At 40.7% G+C, this 27,387-nt stretch overlaps 1 protein-coding gene across 15 annotated transcripts in view; it reads right to left on the bottom strand.

Moving 5' to 3' along the window:
• Positions 1-1,023: 1,023 nt before the first annotated feature.
• The window catches only part of STK33 (serine/threonine kinase 33), a 130,031-nt gene continuing 103,667 nt past the window's right edge, over positions 1,024-27,387 (bottom strand). For all 15 annotated transcript variants that reach the window (XM_045194357.2, XM_045194361.2, XM_045194355.2 and 12 more), the window contains 4 exons: positions 26,308-26,420; positions 25,777-25,862; positions 16,804-17,010; positions 1,024-1,824 (listed from right to left, as the gene is read on the bottom strand). In XM_045194357.2, coding sequence (XP_045050292.1) covers positions 1,612-1,824; positions 16,804-17,010; positions 25,777-25,862; positions 26,308-26,420 — 619 coding nt within the window. In that variant the 3' untranslated portion in view covers positions 1,024-1,611. The remainder of the gene's footprint in view (positions 1,825-16,803; positions 17,011-25,776; positions 25,863-26,307; positions 26,421-27,387) is intronic.

Here is a 27,387-nt window from a genome sequence, read left to right as displayed (position 1 = left end):
AGCCACCGTCTCCGGTGGCTTTTCTGCAAGGCCAGCAGTAGCAATCCCCTCTGCCAGCGGAGGCACTAGTGGGGAGGGGAAATCACCCAGCTAATGAGGCCGGGCTTCTCCGCAGGTAAACAGAACCTGCTTCTCAAAGACTGGCTCACTAAACCCAGAGAGAAGGCTTAAAGCTCAGGACATGGTTCACAGGCACCTGATAAGACTCAACGTGATAGAAAGGGAGAAAGACCTTGAAGAAGCTATGTCAATGCCAGTTTTAAAATAAAATCTAGACAATTTAAACGACATACGCTTAGGCTGTCAGATTCCTCCAGGGGAAGCACATCGAAGGCAGAATTACTCAGCCAGGGGCAACACTGGTCAGTGTTACCTCTGACCCGTTCAAAAGCACAACATCATCTTCCAAATTAATCACAAGAAGCACATCTCCTACCTTTAGCCACTGAGTGGATTTATATGCAACTAATACATGCTCACCTGGCCAGGGGTCTGTCATTTTGGAGGCCTAAATGACAATCCTATATGGGACAGGGTGTTGGAATGGAATTAGGTTATTACTTTATAAAGGTAAAAGCCAATGCAGATTTTCTCTTTAGAATTGATTTGGAAGACTGAGTGAAGCATCCACTCGCTCAGCGTGACTGGGATGGAACAAGAAACCCACAATACTGAGCCGATTACGGACCCTGGCCTGGTTGGTCGGTTAGCTGGAGTGCCGTCCCCACGCACCAAGGCGGTGAGTTCAACCTCCGGCCAGGGCACCTACGAGAAGCAGCCAATGAATGCACAAATCAATGGAACAACACGTCGATATCTGTCTATCTCTCAAATCAATTTTTTAAAAAAAAGAGTAATTATGTACTTCCCCCTACAGCCAGCCTCATGACCTTCCCCGAAGATGCGCACCTCCCTCCGCAGTGGTGGGCCAAGCTCCCATTTGCATGGGGGCTTAGAGGACCTTACGATATTCACTCCCTGTTAACATAAAAAGTAATGTGCATGGGTAACATCTGTCTTTTATTGAGTCAATCAATACATGGGAATTTAGCAGCAAGTTAATGGCAAGCAGTTACAAAATCTCCTATTTTTCTACATTCGAATCGTGTTAAACAATCGACAGCAACCTACCATGACAAGAACACACGTGAATGGCCGAGGCACTCCGGCTGTTATGCCTGTGGTAAGTTTATTAGTAATCTCCTAACAAAGTCTTCTAGTGCACAGTGCACATAGTTATTAGGAACCTCCATTACCACACTGGCGCTCGCTTCCCCTATAAAGACTTGTGCTGAAATCTAAGAACGTGAAGTAAAACTGAGCAAGCACGCCCACAGCCTTGCTCTGCGGGTACCTGCTCCTCTAAACAACCCGCAAAGGATCTGGCGTCAGTTTCGACCGCAGCCCTGCCATCGAGCCCGTGGGTGGCTGTCCTTCAACACCACGCTGCGTGGAGATAACTAGCTTCAATTTTAAACTGGTGCAAACACACTGCAGGACTCGGTGGAGCTAAAAGCTCACATAGTGCTGGTCCTTTACACATCCTACCCCCTCATTTTAGCACTAGAAAGAGCAGCTCTGTTTTGGGGCTATTCAGCGTTGGAGGGAATCTTAGAGTTTCTTTTTGGTTCTAGGCAGGGCAAAGGATTTAGGAGTGTATTTGGTGGTGGTTACGTGGCTTGAAGTCCCAGAGGGTTTCTCTAGTTCTCCCTTGATTCCGGCTGGAAGGAGTCTGCTGGATGTGGAGTTTGAACTGCTCGTGTCCAGGTTGTCCATGTTTCCCCTCTTACTGGTCACAGGAAATTTCTTTTTATAAGCAGTGGGCTAGAAATAAAAGGGCTGGATTAATTTTCAGACACAAAGCAACGTACATCAATTCAAAGAAGCAAAGAACTGCAAAATTGTGCCAGATTTGTAAGCTGAACACTCTCCAGATGTGAAATGTAAACTAATCACATTGTGAAATTGTTATTATGGCAAAGAAAGCCCGTTAGCACCTGCAGGAAAACGGCGTTGTTTAGTGTTTGCTGGAGAGCAAACTCCAGATACAATTTCAAAGGCTCTGCCACACAAAACGAAAGTAAAGGTGTGCTGACATTTGCATAGGGCCATCCGTTTGCACACAGCGGTGCTCGGCTCATCTTCACAGGTCCTAGACAAGCGGTGATGTTTGCGTGGGTCCCCACCAGCCCATCATCATGACTATGCTCGCTGCCTGGGTACAAAGCTGCTGCACAGGCCCACTCCTCACCGCCTCTCCGTTCTCTGCACGGAGTCCAGGCACTGCCTTCTAATCCCCGTCGCACCCCTTGGCCAGGCCTGCAGACCTCTCGGAGCCTTGCTGCCTCACTGCCAGGTGGGGAAAACGTTATCTGCACATTTACTACACGGGTCTATCATGAGAATGAACAAGGTGGTGGCCATGAAGGTACTTCGTGACTTCAAAGCATGAAACAGGTAAACCAGATTTTAACAGGCGACTGTATTTTCTCAGGTCACTGCACCCCGCAAGGAGGAGACGGTCTCTCATCCTGTCAGGAGGGAAGCAGAGTCTATTTTGATCCTAGACCCATTCTAAAAGTGATCACTTCTAATTAAATGACGCAGCGCACAGAGCTCCGAAAGAGCTGAGAGCGTCTCAGGAGGCAGACACAGGCAGGCTGGGGGCGAGACGCGGGGTGTGGTCCGCCTGGCAAGGCGTGGGGCGCACACGCAGAGGGATCTGGGGCAGGGCTCACGAGTGCTACTCCAGTTGACTGAAACAGCGGGAGTATGCGGTGATAGTTAGGTTAACGACTGAAAATGAAAAGATAGCAAATGAACCTGGTGTTTCTCTGGTCGCTCAGGCTCCTGTGATTCAAGTGACCATGTTTTGTGCACAGTGGCAGCACTTAATATATATTGTCCAATGAGTAAATGACCTCCCTGGGCTGCAACAAACCCACAGGTCACAGCGATTTTTGGTACTGGCATTTTAAGAACCAGAAAATCTACCTGACGGCTGCTTACTGCAGAGAGCCCTGCAAACGGGCCTCTGCAGAGCGCCACCCGTGCACGGCTGGACAACGGTGTCTGCTAATTCTTGAGCTGGTAAGTTTGTTCATTGAAAAAATTAATTTGTATAAGTTTGGAAGTGTATAAACAGGTCCTTTTCTTCATAGTTTTTTTTCCCCCAAGAAAATTTCTGTGTTGCTTCTCTGTATATTCTTTCAAGAAATAGAAAATACTTAAAGTGCATTAGCATTCAGTAATGTGGGCGGTACCCTCCCTGAAAACTCCTGTGCTCGGCAACGGGGGGAGAGGACGGCGCCCAGAGGCCCTGGCATGGCATCGGCCCTGGCTGAAGGTAAGGCGCTTTGTCTAGTGCGGGCCTGGTCCTGAAGACATGAACTCTATCGTGGAAATTTCGATTCATAAAAACTTAACCCACTTGACGTACGAATCCTATTGAAAGGTGAACCTAACTTTAACCCTGTCTCTCTGACATTTCCACCTCTAGGACACTGAGGAAATGTTTTCGACATGTCCACCACGACCAGTACTCCGGCGGACAGGAAGAGAGACTCAGTCAGTTTCTTTCTGATGCACTCACATTCCTATCTGGTTTAATGTTTCCACTCTTCGTCAGGCTTCCTTTTGTTAATTACTGTACTCGAATCACTACACTAATGCTCTTACCGGGAACGCCTAAGTGCCTGTTTTCTTATTTTGTTTTCAGTCTAGTATTTAATACATCTTAAAACTGGTATCGTCAACCATATTTTAATAGAGCTCCAAAATCGGCCTAAAACTGGACACAGTGAAAAAAATCACCATATTCGTTCCTCTCCTCCCTGGTTACATCAGTGCAAATCCACTTACCTTTATGCAAATGTTTATCGGTTAGAAGCTTCTCGCGTATGTGTGCTTTTTGTTAAATATTGTATGTGTGTGCACTTTACCACGTCTCTTTGCCTAGTCTGCAGTTGCATTAAGTTTAGGAAGCAGAGTCATAAGAGCTTTCCTAAAGACTCCTCTGACATTTCCCCCAGCTGAGACTGCTCTCCGACGCCAACAACATGGGCGCAGGCAGGTCCTCCCGCGGCCCTTCGGGCAGAGCATTAACTTTCTTCCCCAAGAGCCAAGTCTCTCGTCTCCTTGGAACACAACCAGCCAAGGCAAATTCTGGTTTCTAGGCTTTTCTCTAGAAACATGAACAAATCTTAATTTTTCAGGGATACAGATTTTAGGTTATAGATTATCTAAATTTTAGCTGTCTGTTTCCCTGTTCTCATAGTTGATGGAATTCCTCAAAGATCTGTCACTGACACAGTTTGACAGTTGTATGAGTCACAGACAGAGAAATGAAAAGTGCAACTGCCAAGGCTACAGGAGTTACTGAGATCTTGCAGGTCATGGGAGGCAAAGAGAAGGTGACGGGCTCCCATAAGCTCGCACAAAGCGGGAGAACGACGAGAGACGAACACCAGTGTTCAGGTCTAAGGGGAAAGAGTCTAAATGGTTATTGCGAGACTGTTGGCCATCATCATCAATCCAGGAAAGAGGATCTACAGTAAACATCGCTAGACTATTCTCTGAAGATGCTGGTATACTACTGCACAGCGCCCAAGAAAACCTGGCTATCATCAGTAAGCATCTTCGAAACGAAAGAAAAAAAATCTATCCTTATATAAAATCATGGAGAATTCATACCCAAAACACTGCAACCAGCTTGAACAGAAAAAAAGAGACCAAGAAGGTTTACAGACAGGCTCCTAATGTGATTAATGGGTGGAGGATTCTTTACAAGAGAGTTCTTCAGTCTCAAAAATATAAAGAATTGGAGGACCTGGGTAATCACAATCCATAAAAGAAGGTTTCAGCACCGGGGCTGGACAGCATCTCAGAGCGCGGCAGGCGGCAGGAAGGCCACGGCAGGGGCTGCCCGGAGCAGCAGTGCCATCGCTCCTCCCCTGACGGAGCCTCACCGTCTGGGACTGCTGAAGGACAGCCAGGCCCACTGGAGGCAGAATGATGGGAAAGATGACCTTACAAGGTTCCCTGCAGCTCCATCGTTTAGTAATTCAGCACCCTTGGCCTGATTTCTCCAGCTCATATCACCAGTCTTGAAAAGGGGGCATCATGTGTGCAAGGGGAGATACATAACAAGAAAACTGGGCTAAATATACATATTTCATTATTCACTGGCATGACTTTAACCTGATGAACTCATCTGGTGATAATGGATGCAAAACCTGTGAGCTCTTGGCTTATCCCTGAAAGCTAATACCAGTGCGTGATTACTAGAAACTGCTACCACTTCTCTGAATTTTGAGTAAAATATATGCTATTTAAGTAAAGTGGTTTATCACCATAGCAACCATTTCTAGAGTCACACATTCAAATAATAGGCCTGCACAAGGTGCAAGTGACAGAACATTCTGATACAAGTTTTCAGCTACACCGTTGGCTGCAATGGTCACCCACTTTCGCTCACATTCCTGTGGTTTTCGGAAGGAAGAAGGAAAGACAGGCTAAGGGAAGAAGAGAGATTGACTTCCAAATATATAGACTTCTTGTATAAGCCTTCCCACATAAAAAGCTGGGTCTTGCATGGAGTTAATGAAAAGAAAAACTAACTTGCAAATTAAAAGAGAGATGTAAACGTCTCTTTCTTTTTAATTAAAGTATAACTTACATACAGTAGAATGTACAAACTTCAAGTGTACAGTGTTATGAGTTTTCACAATGCACAGACCGGTATAGCCAACACGCGAATCAAGAAGTAGAACAACTTCCCAGAAAGTCCCCTAGTGCCACATCCTCGTCAGCTCCCTTCTACCCTGGGGCTGTAAGTGTTCTGGCATTTTTCAACATAAATTACTCTGTCTTTTCTAAAACTTCATATAAATGAAATAACATTCAGTATGCAGTTTTTGTTTCTGATTTCTTTTGCTTCATGTTTTAATTGGAATTTTTTTTTAAGATAATAGATTCTATACCCTGACTGATGTGGCTCAGTGGAGTGGGTGTCATCTTGCAAACCGAAAGGTCGCCGGTTCCGTTCCCAGTCAGGGAACATGCCTGGGTTGCGGGCCAGGTCCTCCGATTGTGGGTGGGGTGAAAGGCAACCAACTGATGTTTCTCTCCCTCTCTTCCTCCCTCCCTCCCCCCTCTCTAAAAAAAAATCTTTAAAAAATAGATTCTCATGGTATTGTACCATGTTTCTGAGATTCATCCATGATTTAACATTTTTATTGTCAAGTAATATTTGATTGTATGTATATGGTACAATTTGTTTATCCATTCTTCTATTAATGGATATTTGGGCTGTTGCTGGTTATATATAAAGCTGCTATAAACATATTCAGAAATCCTTTTTCCAACTTATACTCGGGATTTACTAGGTAAATGGTAAGTAAATGCTTCACTTTATAAATAACTGCCAACTGTATTCCAAAGGAATTGTACCATTTTGCATTCTTATCAGCAATGTAGGAAAATTCCAGTTGCTCCAATATTTGCTAAAAGTCAGACTTTTCAGTCTTTTTAAATTTGACAATTCTAGAGTGTAGTGTTGTATCATTATGGCTTTTCCTGATATCACTGTATTTTGCTGATGACTAATGATCTTGCACATTTTTCATACGCTTATTGACTTCTTGTGTATCTTCCTATCTGAGGTGTCGTTCAAGACATGCCTTTTTAAAAATCAGGGTGCCTTATTATCATTGACTTGTAGGAATTATCTCCATATGCTGGATACAAGTCAGATGTATTTATTACAAATATTTTCTCCCTGTGTGTGGCTTTCTTATTCCTTTTCATATCTTTTAAATGAACAAGTGTGTTTACATTTGATAAAGTCCATTTTATTTATTTTGATTGATTTGTATTGATTTTTTAGAGAAAGAGAAACATCGATTCATTGTTCCACTTATTTACACATTTATTGGTTGTATCGATCTCCCATCAGGGCGTATACATATATATACATGTCCCACTGCAGATCAAACCCACGACCTTGGCGTTTCGGGACGGTGCTCTAACCCACTGAGCTACCTGGCCAGGGCTTTCGTTCTATCCATTTTTTAAAGTGCTTCCTGTGTTCTAAGAATTCTGACTACTCTCTGGTTGGAAGATATTCTCCCAGGCCTTATCGTTTAACTTTTAGAGTTAGGTCTATAACCCAAGCCAAACAAATTTTTGTGTACAGGTAAGCTAGGAATGTCAAAGTTAATTTTTCTATCTAAATACCCTATTATTCCAGTACCATTTTATTGAGAAAACTATCCTTTGCCCACCAAATGACTTTACATCTGTCGGTAATCCACTGACTACATAAATGTGGGTCAATTTCTAGGCTCTTCATTCTGTTTTATTCATACACTTGTCTATTCTCACACCAATACCCCACTATATCAACTACTGCAGCTACACAGTAAGTACGGAAATCAGGTCATGTAAGTTCTCCAACTTTGTTCTTTTCAAGGTTGTGTTCTAGGTCTTATGCATTTCCAAATAAATTTTAGAACTATCTTGTTAATTTCTAACAGAAAAGCAAAAGTCCTAGATTTCAACTGAGGTAGCTTTAAAGTTATAATTTGGGGAGAACTGACACCTTAAAAATATCAGATCTTCCAATCAATGAACATGGTATATCTCCCCATGTATTTCAATACTCTTCAATTTCACTCAGCAATATGTTGTAGATTTTGGTAAAAATGTTTTACATATTTTTATTAGATTGTATAAATGTATTACATATTCTATTAGATTTATCATTAAGTACTTTATATTTTACAACAATATTTTAAATATTTTAAAATTTTGTTTTCTGGTTGGTCATTTCTAGTGTCATCTACAGAGAGTCTTATTCTTTTCAATCTACATAATTTTACTTCTTTTACTTCCCTCGATGTACTGGCTAAGACCTCTAGCATGTTAAAAATAAGTAGAGCCCTGGCTGTGGGGCTCGGTTGGGTGTTGTCCTGCAAACTGAAAGGTCACTGGTTTGATTCCTGGTCAGGGCGCGTGCCTGGGTTGCAGGCTCCGGCTGGGGAGCTTGCAGAAGGCAAATGACTGATGTTTCTCTCAATGTTTCTCTCCCTTTCTTTCTCCTTCCCTCCCCCACTAGAAATACAGTGATACCTCAGAACTTGTCAGCTTCAGAACTCATTAAACCCTGTACCCACTGCTTTTTGGTGAGAAGAACACGTTTCCGCACTCAGCGCTTGCTCGGGGCTCGTGCACCGGCTAGAACTTGCTAGTCACAGCGCCGCCCCGCAAGAGACAGCGCTTCAGCATTGGGCGCTCGTGGCAGGTCCTGGGCCGAGCTAACAGCGAGGACCAAGGCACCACTGTGATACTGGCTTTAGAAGTTGCTGCGTGTTTTCTTTTTGTAAAAATCTCTTAATACGTAAAAGAAGTTCCCATCTGTACCACTCTGCTGAGGGTTTTTCTCATGTTTGATTGTTGAATTTTACCTATTTTTTTTCAAAATTAATGAGATAATCATATGGCTTTCCCCTCTACCTACTAATGTGGTGAACTACAGCGGCTGATTCTTGGATGTTAACCCGGACACACGTTTCTGGAGTATACTGGACACTTGATCGTGATGTGTTACGTTTTCTATGTATTTCTGGATTCAGCCAATATTGAGTTTCGGATTTTTGCATCTAGGTTTATGAGAGATATTGGCTAATAATTGTCTTTTCTTGCAACAACCCTGTCATGTTTTGGTATTAATGTTATGCTCACCTTATAAATGTGTTGAGAAATATTCTCAAGAGACGGTGTAAAAAGCTTTTTCTTCTTTCTTCTTTAGTTAAACATTTGGAGGAATTTACCAGTTGAAATCATTTGGGACTGCGGTTTTCTTTCTTGGAAAATTCTTAATCATAAATTCAATTTTAAAAATAAATATAGAACTATTTAGATTTTTCTGTTTTTGTGCATCTGTTATGATGTTTTTAAAAGGATTTTTACTCACATATTTACTCCTGCCATTGACCTTCATATGTTCCTGCAGTTCAGCGCTTCCATCTGGGATCATTTTCTTTCACCGTGAATTTTTTCTGTTATCTTGAAATTTTTCTTTGAGTATCTCTTACAGTAAAGTATGCTGGTAACAAATTCCCTCATCTTTCACATACCTGCAAACCTTTTTATCTTTATTTTTCAAGGCAAATTATCACTAATTCCAAGCTAGTAGGCTTTTTTGTTTTGTTTGTTCTTAGCACTTTAATGATGCCACTCCATTGTTGTCTGGCTTCCATGATTTCGGTTGTGATGTCAAATGGTGCTCCTTTGACAACAATGTGGTTTTCCCCTCTCCCCACCATGGCCCCAAACTGGGTGCTTTTACAACTTTCCCGTTCTGGTCTTAAGAATTAGAGAATAGTATTCAAAGCAACCACAGACACCAGAAAGTACTGAATCTCTAAAAGGACACAGCCAGAGAAGGGGCGTCCTAAATTGTGCCCAGCTGAAGATACATGAACCGACCTCAGCTTTGAACTGCTGGCTAGGAGACAATTTGCTGTTTGCGTTCAGCCTAAAAACTGCCTGCTAAAACAGAAACGTCAACACTTTTTGGAGGAACAGAGCCGAATCCAAAGTCAGCACCACGTAACATTTTCAATGTCTAGGATACATGCAAAGTTACTTAACAGAAATAACAACTAAAATATTGAGACAGACCCTGAGATGACCCAGATGTTGGAATTAGCAAACAAGGATTTTGAAAAATAGTTATCACAACTATTATCAGTGCTGTTAGGAAAAATATTTGATGAATAAAGGAGGTATCAGCAGACCAAATTAAAATTTTAGAATAAAATATAATGTGTGAAATTAAATATTACACCTGTCACAGGATAGGTTTAATAGGAAAATGGAGATAACAGGAGAGCGAACCTGAAGATCGATCAATGGAATATATCCAATTTAAATAAGAGATTGATAAAGAAGCATTTGCCTCAACGAACTACAGAACAGTATCAAAAGGTCTAACATGTGAGTGGAGTGTCTGGAAAAACTTAAGAAAAAAATAATGACAAAATTTCCAAAAGATTCGAATTTACAGATTCAAGAAGTTCCACAAACCCTAAGCTGAGTAAATGTGAAGAGCATGCCTGCAAATGTCACTGTCAAACTGCTAACAACCAAAGATGAAGAGAAAATCTTGAGACCATTCAGAGGATAGAAACACATTGCGTATGGGGAAAGGACATCTCAAATTACAAACGACTCCTTATCAGAGAAACTGCAAGCCAGAAGGCAGTAGAGTAACATCTTTAAAGTGCGGACACCGGAACATGTGAGGACAGAATTCTGTGAACAGAAACTATCCTTCAAAAGTTAAGACAAAATAAAGACATTGTAGATAAAAGAAAACTAGGAGAATTCATCACTAGCAGACAAGCAATACAAGAAATCAAAGGGAGTTCATCAGCCAGAAGGGAAATCACACCAGATGAAAAGCTGGATTTTCGGAAAGGAAAGAAGAGCACCAGAAATAGTAAATATCGGAGTAACTACATGACAGTTTTTCCTCTTAATTTCTTGGAATACATATGACTGTTTAAAGCAAAAATTAAAACCTTGTTTTGTGGGATTTACAATTATGTAGATTTCATACATGTGACAATTAGAGCATAAAGGCAGGAAAACAGGTGAATTGCCCCAAATTAATACATCTGATCGAAGCATATTAGTAATAACCCAACCTAATGGTTGGTTCTTCCCAGGAAAAAGGTATACGGAGCATATCCTAACAGCTACAGACCCTAAGGGGGACTAAGCAAAAGCCAGATTTGGGAGACCAGGGAAATGATTTGAAAGGATTCACCAATCTATCCATTTAACTGTGGACGCCTGGCTGAGTCTGTGGTGGTGAAGCCCAAGCCCTTACACGGGAGGTGGGGGGGGGGGGGAACAGGGACAATAGCATTGTTGTTTACGGAAGTCTATGAATCCGAACTAGCACCTGGCACAGCAAACAGCATTATCAGATCAAAGAACAACGGGTCAAGATTCCTGTTAGCACAATTATTTGTACCTTTCTCAGTCAGCTGTTGCTGCAGTCATGCTACTGGGTTTGGAGGTCCCCAAGATCACCCCCAGGGTCCACGATTCAGTATATAGTTGTCCTCATTGCTAGGATTTAGTACCGTGGAAGGACATACAGCACAACTAGCAACGGTAAAAGGCACTCGAGGCGAAGTCCAGTGGAAACCAGGCTCAAGCTCCAAGGGCTCTCTTCCCTCACATGGAATGCACTTAATTACTGCCGCAGCAGGTTGTGACAACACGTGAGAGATGCTGCCAACCAGGGAAGCTCTTATAGAGCCCGCAACCCAGGGTTATTTCTGGGAGCTGGTCATGTAGGCAGCCTCTGCCTCGCACCTGCCAAAATTCCAGACTACCAGGAGGAAAGCAGGTGTTCAGCAGAAAGCATATTGTTTGTACAAACAGTTTAGGCATGGTGAGTCATTCTTTTTTTTTTAAGATTTTATTTATTTATTTTTAGAGAGATGGGAAGGGAGGGAGAAAGAGAGGGAGAGAAACATCACTGTGCAAGAGATACATCGACTGGTTGCCTCTCACACGCCCCCAACTGGGGACCTGGCCTGCAACCCAGGCATGTGCCCTGACTGGGAATTGAACCAGTGACCTTTTGGTTCGCCAGCTGTCACTCAGTCTACTAAGCCACACCAGCCAGGGTGCAATGAATCATTCTTATCAGTTAATGGTAGCAACCTTCCCAAAACCTAAGTTCTCAGAAGCCAGCCAAGGGCCAGCCTTGCAAGCAAACCTTTTCAAAGATAGCAGTTTAGGCTTGCTTTGTTAACTCTTTTCTGTACAACTACATAAGAAACAACGACAAAAGTCTTATATCTTATAACAATAGACATTAATTTTTCTCAATTAGCTGTAGGACTTGGCTGTGCTAGGCTAGACTTCAGGCTTTGCTTTGGGTTCAGGTCTGCTCCACAATCCTTATGGTTCTAAGACCTGGGGCTCCCTGCAGGCATGTTCTCCTCATGGCGGGTGGCAGACATACACAGAGCAAGCTCAGTCACGCAAACACTCTTAAGATTTCTGCTTACATTACACCTCTTCACATTCCACGAGCCAAAGTGAGTCATATAACTCAGACCAACATTAGTGGAGTGAAAAGGAAAATTTCCTTCATTTACTGTAATAGGGAGAGCTGCAAAGTCACAGGGCGAAGGGTGTGAATGTACAATCCCTTACAGGGAGGGATTAAACAACTGGGAAAAGTAACACAATCTACCACAGTGCACTGGGGACCCTACCAAACTCGGAGGGCAAAATGAGGTTGGAAGCATCACCTTATCACCTTTGAAAATGGTATTTCTTATTCTTAGTTTGTTCATTAGTTTATTCTAACACCTATAGACGAAAGAGCCTTGAAAGAGGCAGGAAAAATCATGCAATTTTAGTAATATTCTGTACAAGTTCTTTAGCAATATAATAAAAAAAATAAGTTAACATTAGCCCTGGTTGGTGTGGCTCAGTGGGTTGAGTGCTGGCCTGAGAACCGAAAGCTCACTGATTTGACCCAGTCAGGGCACATGCCTGGGTTACAAGCCAGGTCCCCAGTTGGGGGCGTGTGAGAGGCAACCAGTCGATGTATCCCTCGCACAGCGATGTTTCTCTCCCTCAATTTCTCCCTCCTTTCCCCCTCTCTAAAAATAAATAAATAAAAAATAATAATAATAAAAATAAGTTAACATTAATCTTATCACATGTCAAGAGTATTACATGCAACATTTCATTTAGCCACTGGTTGATGCTATTAATCCCATTTTACAGATGAGAAAACAGAGGCCTACAGACTTGCCCAAGGTCGAAAAGTTTGCAAGTGGTGAAGCCAGGATTTGAACCCAGGCATCTTAGGTCCAGAGCTTGTGCTTTAACCACCATGGTATTTTAAGTTCAGTGCTTGGACACATATAGCAGATTGCAATGCTTCAATATTGGAGAACAAAAGCCAGCCAAATTGTGAAAATACCATCAAGTCTGCACAGATTCGCCTGAGCTCAGAGGGCTAAGATTTAATGTGTAAAGAAAAGAAAAATTTTTATCCTACTCAACTAAAATACCATGAAACCTGACTTTTTCCTCATTGAAATATATCAATATACGATAACTCAACTATTTAAGTTCAATGTTATCTAAATTCAAACACATCTTGTCTTTGAAGAACTAATATATGAACACATTTCATTGATCAAAATAACTTTCAGTCTCTAAGCCACCTTGCCTGTCTGCTTTCCAGACTGGGTAAAGTATCGCTACATGTACTATCACCTGACATACCATAAAGGCCATGTTTGCAGCCAAGAAAAATGATCACAAAATAATAAAAAAAATTCCATTTTCATAAAAAAACATATTTGACTACATTCAATAAATAATTTAACAACTAAGAAGCATCCCCTTTATGAAGCAGGAATTCTGTAAGGCAAATATAGTACTTCAATCACACCCAGAGCTTCTAGTCCCTCCTTCTATGATTACGAGGAGGTACATTTTAATTATAGACACACAAACAATTAAATTGTTTTCTGAGCTTAATAAACAGTGAAAGTATCAGTATTGTTTATCAGAAATCACTAAAGACCGAATGTTAAAAGGCACGCTCCTGCAAGAAGCAACGGTCTGCCAAGCGTCTCATTTGAAGAGGAGTGGATGTTGCTGTCGAAGTCCACGTCTTGGGTCTGAGAGAGTAGATTAAGGACCCATTTGTAGGGACTCCGGAGGGTGACCAATGGCACCAAACATTATCTAGACGTGCTCGGCTTGGAAAACACAAGATATACATGAAAGAACATCTGTCTTCAAAGAATGCCATTACCTAAAATATACAAAAAATTAGAAATGAGGAGAAGAAAAGAAAGGACACTGCCAGGTGCCAACTACGTGAAAATAAGTTTGAAGAAGTGAAGTGTGACGCAGACTGTGTTCTCTGTAACGTCCAGGGCATTTGGAACTAGGGAGCAGGTTCTCAGGGACAGAGAGAGAAAAGTGCTTACTCAGTTCAAGTGTTTTTGTTTTTCAACAAATCCTCACTTTCTCTGCTAGTTTTCCAAGAGTTCTGCCACTTATCTAAAAAACGTAATTTTCCTGACTTGTGAGAAATACAACATTCAGACCTCTAAACGGATTTGTAAGATTCTCCAGAAGGGAGAACAATGATACAATGGAGAGTAGGAACTGCTGACAGATTTCCGTGTAAATTAAAGCCAAATTTCAAAGATTTTAATGGAAAGATAATCATACACATATTCTTAATTTAGTAGGTATAGGTTATTCATGTTATCATATCATATAGTCTGTATAATATAATTTTAACAAACAAAATTTTCCCATGGGAAGTATTTCAATATTCACAGAATAAACTTCAATAAAATTAAAATTCCACTCTTAAGAATATTAATTACTATATGAATCCTGTATGGACTCAAGAGTAACTGGTCACCCTATTTTCAGTTTTCTCTTTAGAACTTTATATTGCATTACCTGCCATTAATAAAGGATTTCAAAGACATAATTTCTTAACATAAACTCAATATAATTAGCAAAGTATCATATTTATTCATAAAAATCCTTGGAAAAAATCTTAGTATATTAAATGCATGAGAATTCTTTTCTTTTTTATCCTCGCCTGAGAATATGTTTTTGTTGATTTTAGAGAGAGAGAAAGAAGCATCAATGTGAGAGAGAACGATCACACTGACTGCCTCCAGTATGTGCCCCACCCTAGGCGTGTGCCCTGACTGGGGATTGAACCCACAACCCTTTGGTGCATGGTACAAGGCTTCAACCAACTGGGTCCCCGGCCAAGGCAAGAATTCTTTCTTTTAAGTGGTAACACTTTTAAGAAAAATTCCCAAATAGGAAAAGGTATTCCTCCTAAGATATCACAGTCTAAACTTAAGCATGGGAAAGTTCCTTAGTCACTCCTTAGTTTCCAGAGCAAAGTCCTGCCCATCTTGCAGGAATTTCTGCTATAGCATTTATAGCAAGTAGCTTTCCAGAGTCTGCCTGAACACCTCCAATAACTGGGAGGTGGGGTCCACTCTCCCTGGTCCAGCCCGTTCTATTGCAGATGAGCTCTGACTGTGGACAAGTTCTTCCTGTTGGATATAAATCTATATTCTTGAATTTTCAACCCACTGGGTATAGCTCTATCATCGATAAGCTCCTCAAATTCCAATTCTTCTGTTCCCTAGTTGGAAGTAGCTGAGAACAGCTTAGCGAGTCCCATCACTGTGTGACTTGGGGGGGAAGCGGAGGAGAGAGCAGACGTGTGACAGAGCGGTGGAAAAGGTGAGGAAAGACAGCCAGACATTTGGTTCTCAAGGGTATTTCATGCCAGATTCAGCGACAAACAGAGATATAACCTAAGACTTCAAAAGATAATATGTGTGCATGCATGTGTGTGTAAGTATGTGTTTGTATATATGTTGATATATGTAGATGCATGGGAGTGTATATGTGTAATCTGTACATATGAGTATGTAAACATGTGTGTGTGATGTATGTGTGTATACGTGTGTGCATATGTATATGTGTGTATAAAATGCTAAGCCAGCTAATAGGAAAATCTTCAAATTATGTTCAATAAGAAAATGCAAATGTGGGTCTTTAAAATACCATTTTTAACAGGAAAGAAAATACACAAAGCGGCCAAGCACTGCAGGAGCTGTTAACAGACTACAGAGGAAAAAGGGATCTCAATAAATTTATGTTTACATTGCGGCAAAAATATGATTATTTCAAAATACCTGAATCATTAAACATTAAGCTTACTATCTAAACATTTGCTACCAAGTAGATGAAGTTCCCAACCAGTACATCAAAATCAATTAATCACTCTACTAGGTCTCTTTCTGCCCGTTTCTGATGGGATTCCGAGAACGGAAGGTGTGGGCTGGCAGCGCTGCACCTCACTGGGTGAGGCCAGGCCTTACCCTTTCAGCCCCGCTCCAAGAACCAAAAAGTAGCAACTCCCCACAGGAGGTCTGGGCTGCCCGAACGTGAACACAGCCCCCACCGGCAGGGTGCTCAATCATTAAAGAACAGCCAAAACGCATTCAGATTTCAAGACACGAAAGAAAATAAACATGCAGAAAACTTTTCCCACAAACACAGGAAGTGTTTGGGTATGTTGTAAAAATATCCAGTTAGCAGAACACAATCTAGAATCAATCAGAATGTTACAAAAGTTTATTCACCAAAAATAATAAAAACTATTATTTAAATCTAATAAAACAACATGATAAACCTACATTAAGTAGTTTTAGATATCAAAAAACTAGAAACAATTAACTAGATAATGTAATAATTCTTCGCCTAAGTAACACATTCCAAATTGTGCAGCCTGGTAAAGTAAAAAATTGGTCATTTTAACCCGTGGGCTGAATCTGACAGATCACCTGTTTCTAAATTCTAAAATTGCCTGTGCCTGTTCTCATGCTACAGTATCAGAGTTGAGAAGCTCTGACACACTACTGTGGCCCCCACAGCCTGAAATCTGTATTATCTCTCCCTTTGCAGACCCCTGCCCTCCACACGGGGATCTTAAACACGCAGGCAGCATTGCTACATCATGACGGTCCTGAGGGAGGAAAGAACTTTACTTGTTTCATCACGTAGGGCCTTTGCTACGAACACCAACAAAAAAAGAACATTTTGGCACAAAATGTTCCAAGTGTTGGCAGGGTATTTCACAGTTTGGAGAAAGAAACAACTGTTCTTCCTACTGGTTCTGCTGGTTCTTCCTACCTGTTTCTCCTCGTCTTCATCTGAAGTGCTGGCGACATCTCGGGCAGCTCTGCCAGGTCTGCTGAGGTGGGAACCTTCCAACTTTTCTTGATTGGACCACTTGTTCTTTTGCTCTGCTGCGTTTTCTTCATCACTCCCAGGATTATTTTTCCATTCTTTCATCATTTCTAACACATTGGTTGGTCTCGCCGAAGAACGTGTATTGCCCTAATGTTAATGAATTTTTGGTGTTATAAACAGTTTGGAAAATTAAAAGGATTCTTACATCTTTTAGTAATATATTCTCCCAAGTTCAGTAAGTCACATAGAAATATCATAATGCTGAAGAATGGCAAATCTGCTGACCCGTTGGAGCACACCCCCCGTACTGAGAAAGACCCCAGACAGGGCAAGTCCCCAGACCCGAAGCCCCCGATAGCACCGCCCTTACACAAGTAGCAGGGAAGGTGCAAGAATGAGTGAAGCTCCCCAAAGTCTAGTAGATCCGACACCAAGGGCAAGCTTACAAAATATCAAAATGTCTAGGTAGAAAATCTAAATTCAGTTATTAGTCAAGGGCTGTGTCCAAGGATACGGATGCTTGATTAGAAAGCCTTTTGTTCACTGAAACACTTAGCCATGAGGAAAAATAAGGAGGCACATTATACATGGATAGTACTAATTCCATATATATAAATGTTTTTTAATTTTTTTATTTATGCTTATGCATTAAACATGTAACTCTAGAAAACAATAATGATATCCATATGCCAAATAATACCCTGAAATATGATAATCCATTTTGTTCCTAAATATAAATAAATAAATAATTGAATTAAAAATTAAAGTGAAAGATTTTCATCCTGAAAGTTTTCGCTAAAAGCTTCGGTGCACACTAAACATGGGAGCGCATTATACACGGCAAAACACGGTACTGCTATTCCAGTTAGTGCTAAGAACTACAGGAATGCAGTCTTAAGTGACTTCTGCTAGACTAAGTATATGACTTAAATAATTTTTCTCCTAACTCAGATTAGTAGAGAAAGTTTGGAGAAGAAGTTTGGGTCACACTTAGGTTAACATGGGAAGCTCAGATGTGAGTACAGCTAGGGAGTGCTTCTACGTTAATTTGTAAGTGGGTGGATCGAAGCACTGAGCTTCGGTGACCCAGATACTATGAGACAGGATACTTCACCGGCGGCCGTGTGACTGCACTGTCGAGGATTTTCAGAGTTTAACATATTCGTGGTTGAAGGCAAACATTAAGTAGTGATAACTAAATGAGGATCATCATGCAATTAATTCCCTGTGGTTCTTTTATTTCATCCTGTTTTAAGAAGGTCTTTAGTGTTAACAACTTCACAGCACCCTACTTCTGACTGCACTTAAGCATCCCCTACCACTTACTTCCAGAATGCCCCAATCATGCCTTCTGCCAACCCATGGCCTGCCTTTCCTTCGGGGCTCAATCTGAAAGTCATCTCTGCTGAGTATCCCAGAACTTCCAAAGACATTGCCAACTTCTTCAGTATGGTGATTACAAGAGGGAAAAGAGGGTGGGGAGAGGTAGACGTGGGTAAAGAGGGGATAAATGGTGACAGAAAGAGACTTGACTTTGGGTGGTGAGCACAATACAATATATAGATGATTTATTCTGTTAGAATTGTACACTTGAAACCTATGTAATTTTATTAATCAATGTCACCCCAATAAATTCAATAACAATTTTTAAAAAATACAACAAAACAGTAAAATAGGAAAAAGCCCCACAGATGTTGCCAACTTAAATTCAAATGAAGCACAGAGGCTCAAAGACCACAAAAGAGCTGAAATCATTTACAGCGGCACATCACCTCAGCTCTCATCTGAAGGGGTTCTGGTCGCCCGGGGGCTGCCCACCGCTCTGCTTGACCCTTATGATCCAGCTAGTCTGCACTACAACCTCCTGGCTCCATCGTGGCCTCCAGCCCTAGTTTTCACGGAATCACAGGGTCCAGAGTCCTGGAATGCTAGTACACAGGATTCGGCCTCAGAGCTTTTCAGAGCTACTTCACAACACTGAAAACACAAGGGATAAAATGTCGGAAGCTGACCCAGACTTGGCAAAAACAGCAGGACAATCTATCCGCCAGGGCGTGAAAACAACGTCCGCTCTGCATTGTCAGTAATATGACGAGAAGAAGGCAAGCACTGATTAAACCAATCTCGATAAAGATTTTTTACCAAAAAATAAGATTCTTTAATTCTCAGCATTTCTAACGTTTTAAATTATAGTGCACTAAAAATATTAGTTCTACTTTTAATTCTCTGATGTTTGTAATCAGCAGTTAGGATGTTTTCAATATTTAACAAATTTTTTTTTAAATCATGGAACAATCAAAATATTTCCACTGATTATTAAAATCACTTTGCACAGTTTCAACTTGCATTATTCTTATAGTCGTGCACTACTGCGAAGAGCAAGGACTCCTGTATTATCTTGATTCTGCCTCCCTAGCAATCTCCCAAATGCTCAGTTTACATACACGTACCCCCAGGAGGTTGGTGACTGACACTCTACATGCCTAGAGTGCCTTTGTACTCCATGAAATGACCCTATTTCTCATTCCAAAGAGACTGTGGATCCGGAAGAGGAGCATTATCACCTCAAAACACTCTATTATTTTTAACTCTTTGCTTCCTATATTCATTTGTGATATCAAATGGTAGTATCGATTCCAGACTTTCCCTGTTGTCTAAAGTCCAGCCAATAACTTACTAGACTACTCCCCCTGCCTTCCCCCACCCCTGCCGCCTCTTGCTGCCAGGAGTTGGAAGAGGACTTGCCTCAAATACTTGGACTGACCAGTCAATAACTGGCCCGGAGGCATGTGTCATCAGCCTTCTAGGTCCAACAGAAATTACAAATGAGCCAATGAACCAAACAAAAATGGGTGGAATTGTCAGGACAGACACTGTAGACTGCATGTCACCTCACCGTCAGCACACTAGCCCCTGAACTCCCTTTACTGGCTTTATTCGGAGGGTCAGACACTGAACTCATCAACTATCACGGAGCTAGTGGCAAGAAGGCAGCAGTAACAGGCAGATAATCTGAGGCTATCACAAGTACAAAACCCACCTCCTGGTTAATATATAATGGGGAGAAAGGGGAAAGGTCAAGTCAAGGAACCTGTATAAAGGACCCATGGACAAAGACCACAGCGGGGCTGGGACTGAATGTGGAAGGTGCAGGGCCGGGAAAGTAATGGGGAAAAATGGGGACCACTGTAACTGAATAATAATAAAAAGAAAAGGAAAAAACATTCCACTTGTTTAACAGAAAGTTGAGAATATTTTATTTTTAAAACTGGAGAAATAGACATTCATGGAGAAGCACTGGTCAAATACTAAGATTTGGATTTAATACCTGAGTGGACAGGCTCCACAAATGGAGACCCAGACATGTCCCCATCTAACAAAATCTGCCAGTGTTTTGCAGACAGGTATTTTTTTTTTAAGTGAATGACATGTGTGAGCTACGGTGAGGTGGTACAAAACATAAAACTGGCAAAACTAAAAGGAAACACGCAGGATCTCTAGCCCACAGTCATCATTTTCTACTTTTTGTAAATAGCTAGAACTCTTCATTTTGTAGTGTTGCTAGGGGTAGTCTTTTCAGTAGAAAAATAGAATAGTCAATTTATGTAAAAAACCCCACCAAATCCAAATCCAAACAATGAGATGTCAGTTTCCACCTGACCGACGGACATGCATCTGAGTTTGGTAACAGCCTATTCTGGAGAGGGGTGGGGAAACAGGCTCTCTCATTCACTCGCTTCCTACAGAAGGGTGAGTCGGCAGCAGCCTCGGTGTAATGCACATTCTCTCTGGCCAGCAACTCCACTGCTCAGAATTTACCCGATAGCTATGCTGACACAGTGTGCAAACATGTATTTACAAGAACATTTATCGCACCACTGTTTGTAATAGGAAAGATATGAAACAATTTAAATGATCCATACTCACTGGGGATTACTCACAAAATAATATTGTATCCATAGTTTGGAATACAATGCTCTTTTTTTAAAATAAGGAAATCCTATCAAGATATATTAGATAAAAAATAATAGTTTGCATAATATGAACCCATTTGTGCAAAATATATACACAAAGATGTATAGAATGTTTCTGAAAGAACACATAAGAGACTTAAGAATGGTTATCTTTAGTAAGAGGGAATGAGGTTAATGGAAGGAGAAAGTTATTTTTTTCTGTTTTGTTTATCATTTAAATCATTTGCCATGGTTAGTCTCAACTATTACTTTTATATGACCAATAATTAATGTAAATTACAGTAGGAGAGAAATAATGTAAGTTGCAGATACCCACAAAGAACTGATAGCATCCAATAAAATCACCCAACCTATCCTAATGGGTCTCAACGAGTCCAAGGCAACAGCACATCAAGGTAGTAGCAACCACTAAAGTAAGCAATTGTATGCTACTTTAATTTTTTTCTGACAAAGCCAGTGATTTTTTCCCCTACAAGTACAGCAACTATGTGAGTACACAGGTTGGTGTTGATATTCCTATTCTTCAGGAGGAAACAGCCTGAGAGATTTAGTAATACACCATTATTCTAGAAGCTCATTTCCAATCGCCTGCTAAGAACTTCTAGCTAGAGATGCTGTGAGCCTTCAATACTATATTGTAAATCGCATATTTGAAAGTTGCTAAGAGAGTGTATCTTAAAAATCGTAACTGTGATATGATAGATATATTAACTAAACTTATTGTGGTATCATTTACTAATTAATACATATATCATTATGTTGTACATCTTAAATTTTACAATGTTATATGTCAATTATATCTCAATGAAGCTGGAAAAATAAAAGTGAACTCAATATATTCCAAACTGACATTCTTCAAATTGGTGTATGCGTACATCTGGCTATACATAAAGACTTCCCAAGGACGGGTGGGAAGGACGGTTTGCAGGGATCAATTTCAAGACCCCGAACTTCCAGCGATCCGTTCTTCTCAAAGTCATCTGCTTGGGTGAGGACCCACGGTGATCCTTTCCGTGTTGTTTTTCCTCAGTCAGTCGGTATCTGCCAGCGCTTGTTGATGTACACGCACTTGTTCATGCGGTTGCGTGTGTGACAGAAGGCCCATATCAAGAAAATGTAACAAACCTCTACAAATCAGTAAGTAAAAGATACAAAACCTATAGAAAACTGCGGAAAAGACTTGAACAGGCATTTTGCAGGAGAAGACATCCAAAAGGCCAATGAGCATAAGTAAGGGTGACCAATTTCATTTGTAATTCATGACATGCAGATTAAAACCGCAATGAGAAGGTGCAGAACAGACCTGGAACTCTGGCACGCTGCTGGTGGGTGGGACGGCAGACACTTGGGGGAAGAACAAAGGAACTTTTGGATGCAGGTGGACAAAGAAGAAAATTCACATGAATTTAGCTGTGACCATGGTCCTTCACTGCCTTTCAGGAGGAACCCCTTGTCCAAACAAGTCAGATATAAAGTCCTCTCTGTGGAAGCCAAGGGCGGCAGCAAGACAGCCCCACCTGTCTTTACAGCGTAGTTCCCCACCACTTCCCTACAGGTCTTCCAGCGTGCCAGAGGAAAAGAACTGCTAATACGCTTCACAGTCTCTGAATATACTTCTTTTCCCGTCTTTAAATCTTTGTCAAGTTCTTTCTATCCAGAACCCCCCTCTTTCTCAGCCTGACTCCAACATTAACTCCTACTTTTTCCCTTTCTTTCAGAGCGAGGTCACATATTACCTTCACGTTGAGTAGTTTTTCAGTCCCCTAAAGGAAATAATAGCTCTCTCCTTGAAAACCTAATAGTACTACTACTATATACTCTCTGCAAAATATATTTTTATACTGAGTATACATTTACATATTTTACAGAATCCATTTTATTACATGCTATGTTTAACTCACAGAGTCCATACTTATATATTTATACACACACATGATATACTCGTTCTCCAGCGTTTCTGTTTTAAACCCTCTGCTGGGCTGTGGGAGATCTGTGGGCCAGGACTGCACCAGCACACAACAGCTACTCAGTAAAGATTTGTTGACTTATTAAGTACATAGTAATCACTGAGTGTTGAGAAAATCCCCAAGGTTTCTGGTTCATGCGTTTTTTCTTAACATAATTTTTATAAAAGCCTTTTAAGAGGGCCTCAACAGCATATTCATATACATAATTCGGAGTTTAAGAATAACTAAATATAGTAAAATAAAGGTTGAGTAGAAACATATTTAGAATGAAAATATACAGTAGGAAAAAAACTACCCATCAATTAGGTATCAGAAAATTTCCATTTGCTTATGTAGAGAATATATGTTAAGGCTAAAGGTCAAAAGCTAATGACCAAACCATGGATAGCAATTCTTGGATTAATGAACAAGGGCCTTGTTCACACATTAGGACACACTGTTCTGGAAATTAGACCCTAGACGCCCTGAGTACATGCACCTTTGCAAAGTGTGAGTATAAAGCAAAGTACACCATGATCTGTAGTGAATGACTCCCCGGGAGAGACTGCGTTTTATTCTTCTTTGTACCCCGATAGTGTCCAGTGGTTTAAGTAAAAAGATACTTGTTAAAATCAATATAGACATTTAAATGGCACTTGTCCCATTTAAAATGAGCCACCGTGCAAGGCTTATACACTATAACAATAATTTCCTTCATTTCAAAGAGCCTATAATTGGTCTCCACTACTTATGAAAGGAAGTTAAAATTCTATCTAGCCTGAGATGCAAGTCCCCCACACAATTTTCTTTCCTTTTCTAAAAGTCTTATTTCCCACTTCTTTCCTTCAAGCATCTTAATCTGCCAGTCAAATTGAACTTCCTATTTTCACACTTGCTTGCCTCTGCACCTCTGGTCGTTTGGCAATTTCTTAGGTCATTTATCACTTTCTCCCTTGCATTGTGTCTTATACATAGCATACCTCCCTTACTAGACTGTGGGCTCCTTCTGTCAGAGACCATGTCCTACATGTCTACAGCTACATTTCATCACCTAGCAAAGGTCCTGGCATGTGGTGGGCACCAAAAAAAATTACTGAATGCCTGAAGAATGCCAATAGAGCTAAAAATCTGGAAACGTTCTTGACAAGCCACAGAAGAAAAATGTTTCCTTAATTTATAGCAGGGTTCTTAAATATAAGCAGGCATTAAAAATAACTGGGAAACTTGTTTAAAATGCAAATTCTTGGTGCCGGTTGTCACCAGGGGACTTGAAGGAACACCAAGAGGCAACTGTATTCATCTAATAAAAGGGAATAAACTCCTGAACTGCCATTGAGAGTGAAGAGGAAACAGGGAAGAAGCGGACACAGGGGGGTATCGGGGCACTCCTGGCAATGTGAGTCACCATCAAACTCTTCCTTGTAGGAAAGTCGTTTCTCGGTTATTTTTCCTTACATCTGATCTTTGGACTTTTAAAATTGGAATGACAATACGTGTTTATTTTAAGTTCCATTCGCTTAAATGTACATAGAATACTCTTCAGATATGTACCATATTTCAAAATGGACAATACATAGGTTAAACCCTAGAAACTTTTTATCCGATAAAGCTCTTTGAAAAAAAATGTTACTGTGTGTTAGATATTGCAAAAGATAAGCTCTGGTTATAAAGCAGCAAGGCACTGAGAGAACTAACATGTTCCCTTTAGGTTATTTCAAACAGAGGATATGAAGTAAGACTTCAAGTGGTTAAGAAGAAAAGAGTGTTGCCTTTTAGAAGTTTATAAAATGCTGGTATTCTAAACTTCATACACTGAACTCCTTAGGAGAGTCTGATATAGTACACGCTATCTGTCACGTCTCCATCCACTTGGCAAAGACTACATAGAAACAAATGTTATGGAGGCTCAAAGATGGAGACTTCTGGAAAAATGACCAAAGCCAGAAATAAAGCTGTACTAATTAGAACACAAATAATTACATGGCCAAACCCAAATGTTGTGTGATGCTGAAAAGAGAGAGATTTCTAAGGCATACCATCTGTTTTCCGATTTTTGATCTTGCTGTACAAATCTACTCAGTGCAGTCCTGCAACGACCTGTCTAGCTGCTAGCTCATTTGCACAGGTACTTCGGGCAGAAATACTGATGGCACAGAATGATCTGAGAGATCAACATATTCATAAAAGAGGGCAGAAAGGACCCATTTTTGTGCGAAGACTAATTTTTTTTAGCCTTGGAGAAAAAAATATTACTCAAAGAGGTGATTAGAAATTGCCAAAGGAAAATTAGAAAATTTCAAAGAAGAGTGATATCACTATAAATGTATGGAATCTAAACTTACCTGGGCCTTCAGGTCACCACCCACCGCTCTGTTGGCTGGTCTAATGGAAACGTCTCATTCTGATCTTGACCTCTCAGCAGCATTTACCTGGGAGCTGACTGTTCTCACTTTCTCAAACATTTTTCTCACTTAACTTCCCGGCACCACTCTTGCAATTTTCTTCCCCCCTCGTCAGATACTCTTTCCCAGCCTCAATTGCTAGCTTCTCCTCTACTAAATGTAGTATCTAAAAGCAGGGTGCTGAGGTCTCTTTTCCTTTCTATCTGTATTTTCTTCCTAATTTATCTCTTCAGCCTAATAGCTTTTTATGGCATCTACCTACTCCCGATTCCCAAACACAGGCTTTTCCGGCTCCAGACCTATTTGATATCTCTATGTGGACGGCACACAAGCATCTTACGCTGAGCATTACCTAATATGTTTATACAAGGTGGTGACTCAAGAGCTCCCTGTTCGATATGCTAAGTTTGCAGATACCCATTTCAGAAATGTGTCAAGATTCAGTAATTTTTTTAACTTGTCAGAAGATGAGAGAAATGGACTATTTTTTAATAAAAACTATATAAGCTACGAGGCCAAATGAAAAGAAATAAGCAATGGCAGAATGTTGACAAGAAAAAAAAAAAGAAGTATTGCAATGCAGTAACTTACTGTTAGCCACTGGTTATCCAGTAGCTCCTTAGCTGTGATTCTGTGAGCAGGATCCACTTTCATAAGTTGTTTCAAAACACTTTTGGCTGCAAATAAAGGAATATCCTGAATATCTCATTTCTTAACTGCAATTAGTAACATTTAATTTCCAATTTATTTAGAATTAGGTCTGTATGACATGAAGGAAAGATAACTATTATAAAACAAATATCATCAGTATAAATGGCTTAGAATAAAGTTTAAGGCCTACAGTGAGATTTTATTGCCTGGATTAGCTGATTTATGTTCTATAATAAAAATTAACTAGATAATCAGCACATTTCCTCTTCCATTTTTACTATGTATTTTCTGTTTTGGTTGGAAGTTTTGACTATAAAAATCACGGTGAAGATAATCACTATTTCCACAAGTAAATAGTGTTATTTCTACAAGTAAATTCAATGAGTAAACAGAGACTTCAAGTATCTGAATTACGAGCAAACTTGCTCACATTGTGCACATTTGCTTTAGTAAATAACAAATCCATATTACCACAATCACTTATGGAATCCCAGACCGGACCATCGAAATGTAGTTCTCCCCTTCTTATTAACTCAAAAAGCTTCTCTTCTGAGCTTGCCAAAAAGGGCGGTTCTCCACATAATCTACAACAAAGACAATCATTTTCTTTAGGTTTTTTTAAAAATTCAAATAAGCCTATTAAAAATTAAGTTTCCACAGGACTTGGAAGTAGTGGTGCTTCGTATTTACATAAAGGACAGGAAGAAGGATAGACATGAAGACATCGAAACTGTTAAGGTTTTGCTTCTCTTGGTTCAGTCATCAATTCAAATGGAGACTGTAGTTGAAACCTATATAATTTTATCAACCAATGTCGCCCCAATAAATTCAATAACAATTAAAAATTAAATAAATAAAAGATAAAAACGGGGACTGCAGCCAAGAAATCAAGAAAAGACTGAGATGAGACTTGAGCCCTGACTGGTGTGAATCAGTGGGTTGGTCGTCATCCTACAAACTGTAGGTCACAGGTTCGATTCCCAGTCAGGGCACATGCCTGGGTTATGGACCAGCCCCCTGGTTGGGGGAGTGTGATAGGCAACCAACTGATGCTTCTCTCCCTCTCTTTCTCCCTCCCTTGCCCTCTCTCTAAGAATAAATAAATAAAATCTCTAAAACAAAGAGAGAGAGAAGACTGAGACTTGAAAGGGCAGAAATGTAAGAATTGGGAAGGCCATCAGGAGCAAAGATGTGTCACTAGAGGCCACGGCTAAGCTCATCCATGCCTTCATATTCCCAGTTACTGTGCACGGACGCGAAAGTTGGACAGTGGAGAAGGCTGATGGGAAAAAAATGATTCATTTGAGAAAATATGTTGGACAAGACCTCTATGGATATCCCAGATGGCCAGAAAGGGGAGCAAATGGGCCCTTGAGCAAATTATGCCTGACACATTGCTGAAGGCAAAATGACAACACCGAAGCTGTCCTACTAGGAGCGCATCATGAGAAGGCAGGGTTCTTTGGAGAAGACAGACTCATAGATGGAGAGCAGGATGACAGCTAAGGGCAGGGGTGGGGCAGGTTAGGGGGTGTAGGGACTGAGCAATAA

This window comes from Desmodus rotundus, chromosome 5 (assembly GCF_022682495.2).
Source record: "Desmodus rotundus isolate HL8 chromosome 5, HLdesRot8A.1, whole genome shotgun sequence".
NCBI lineage: Eukaryota > Metazoa > Chordata > Mammalia > Chiroptera > Phyllostomidae > Desmodus > Desmodus rotundus.
The sequence above is the reverse complement of the archived record's forward strand: the minus strand, read 5'-3'. Positions and strand labels throughout refer to the sequence as shown.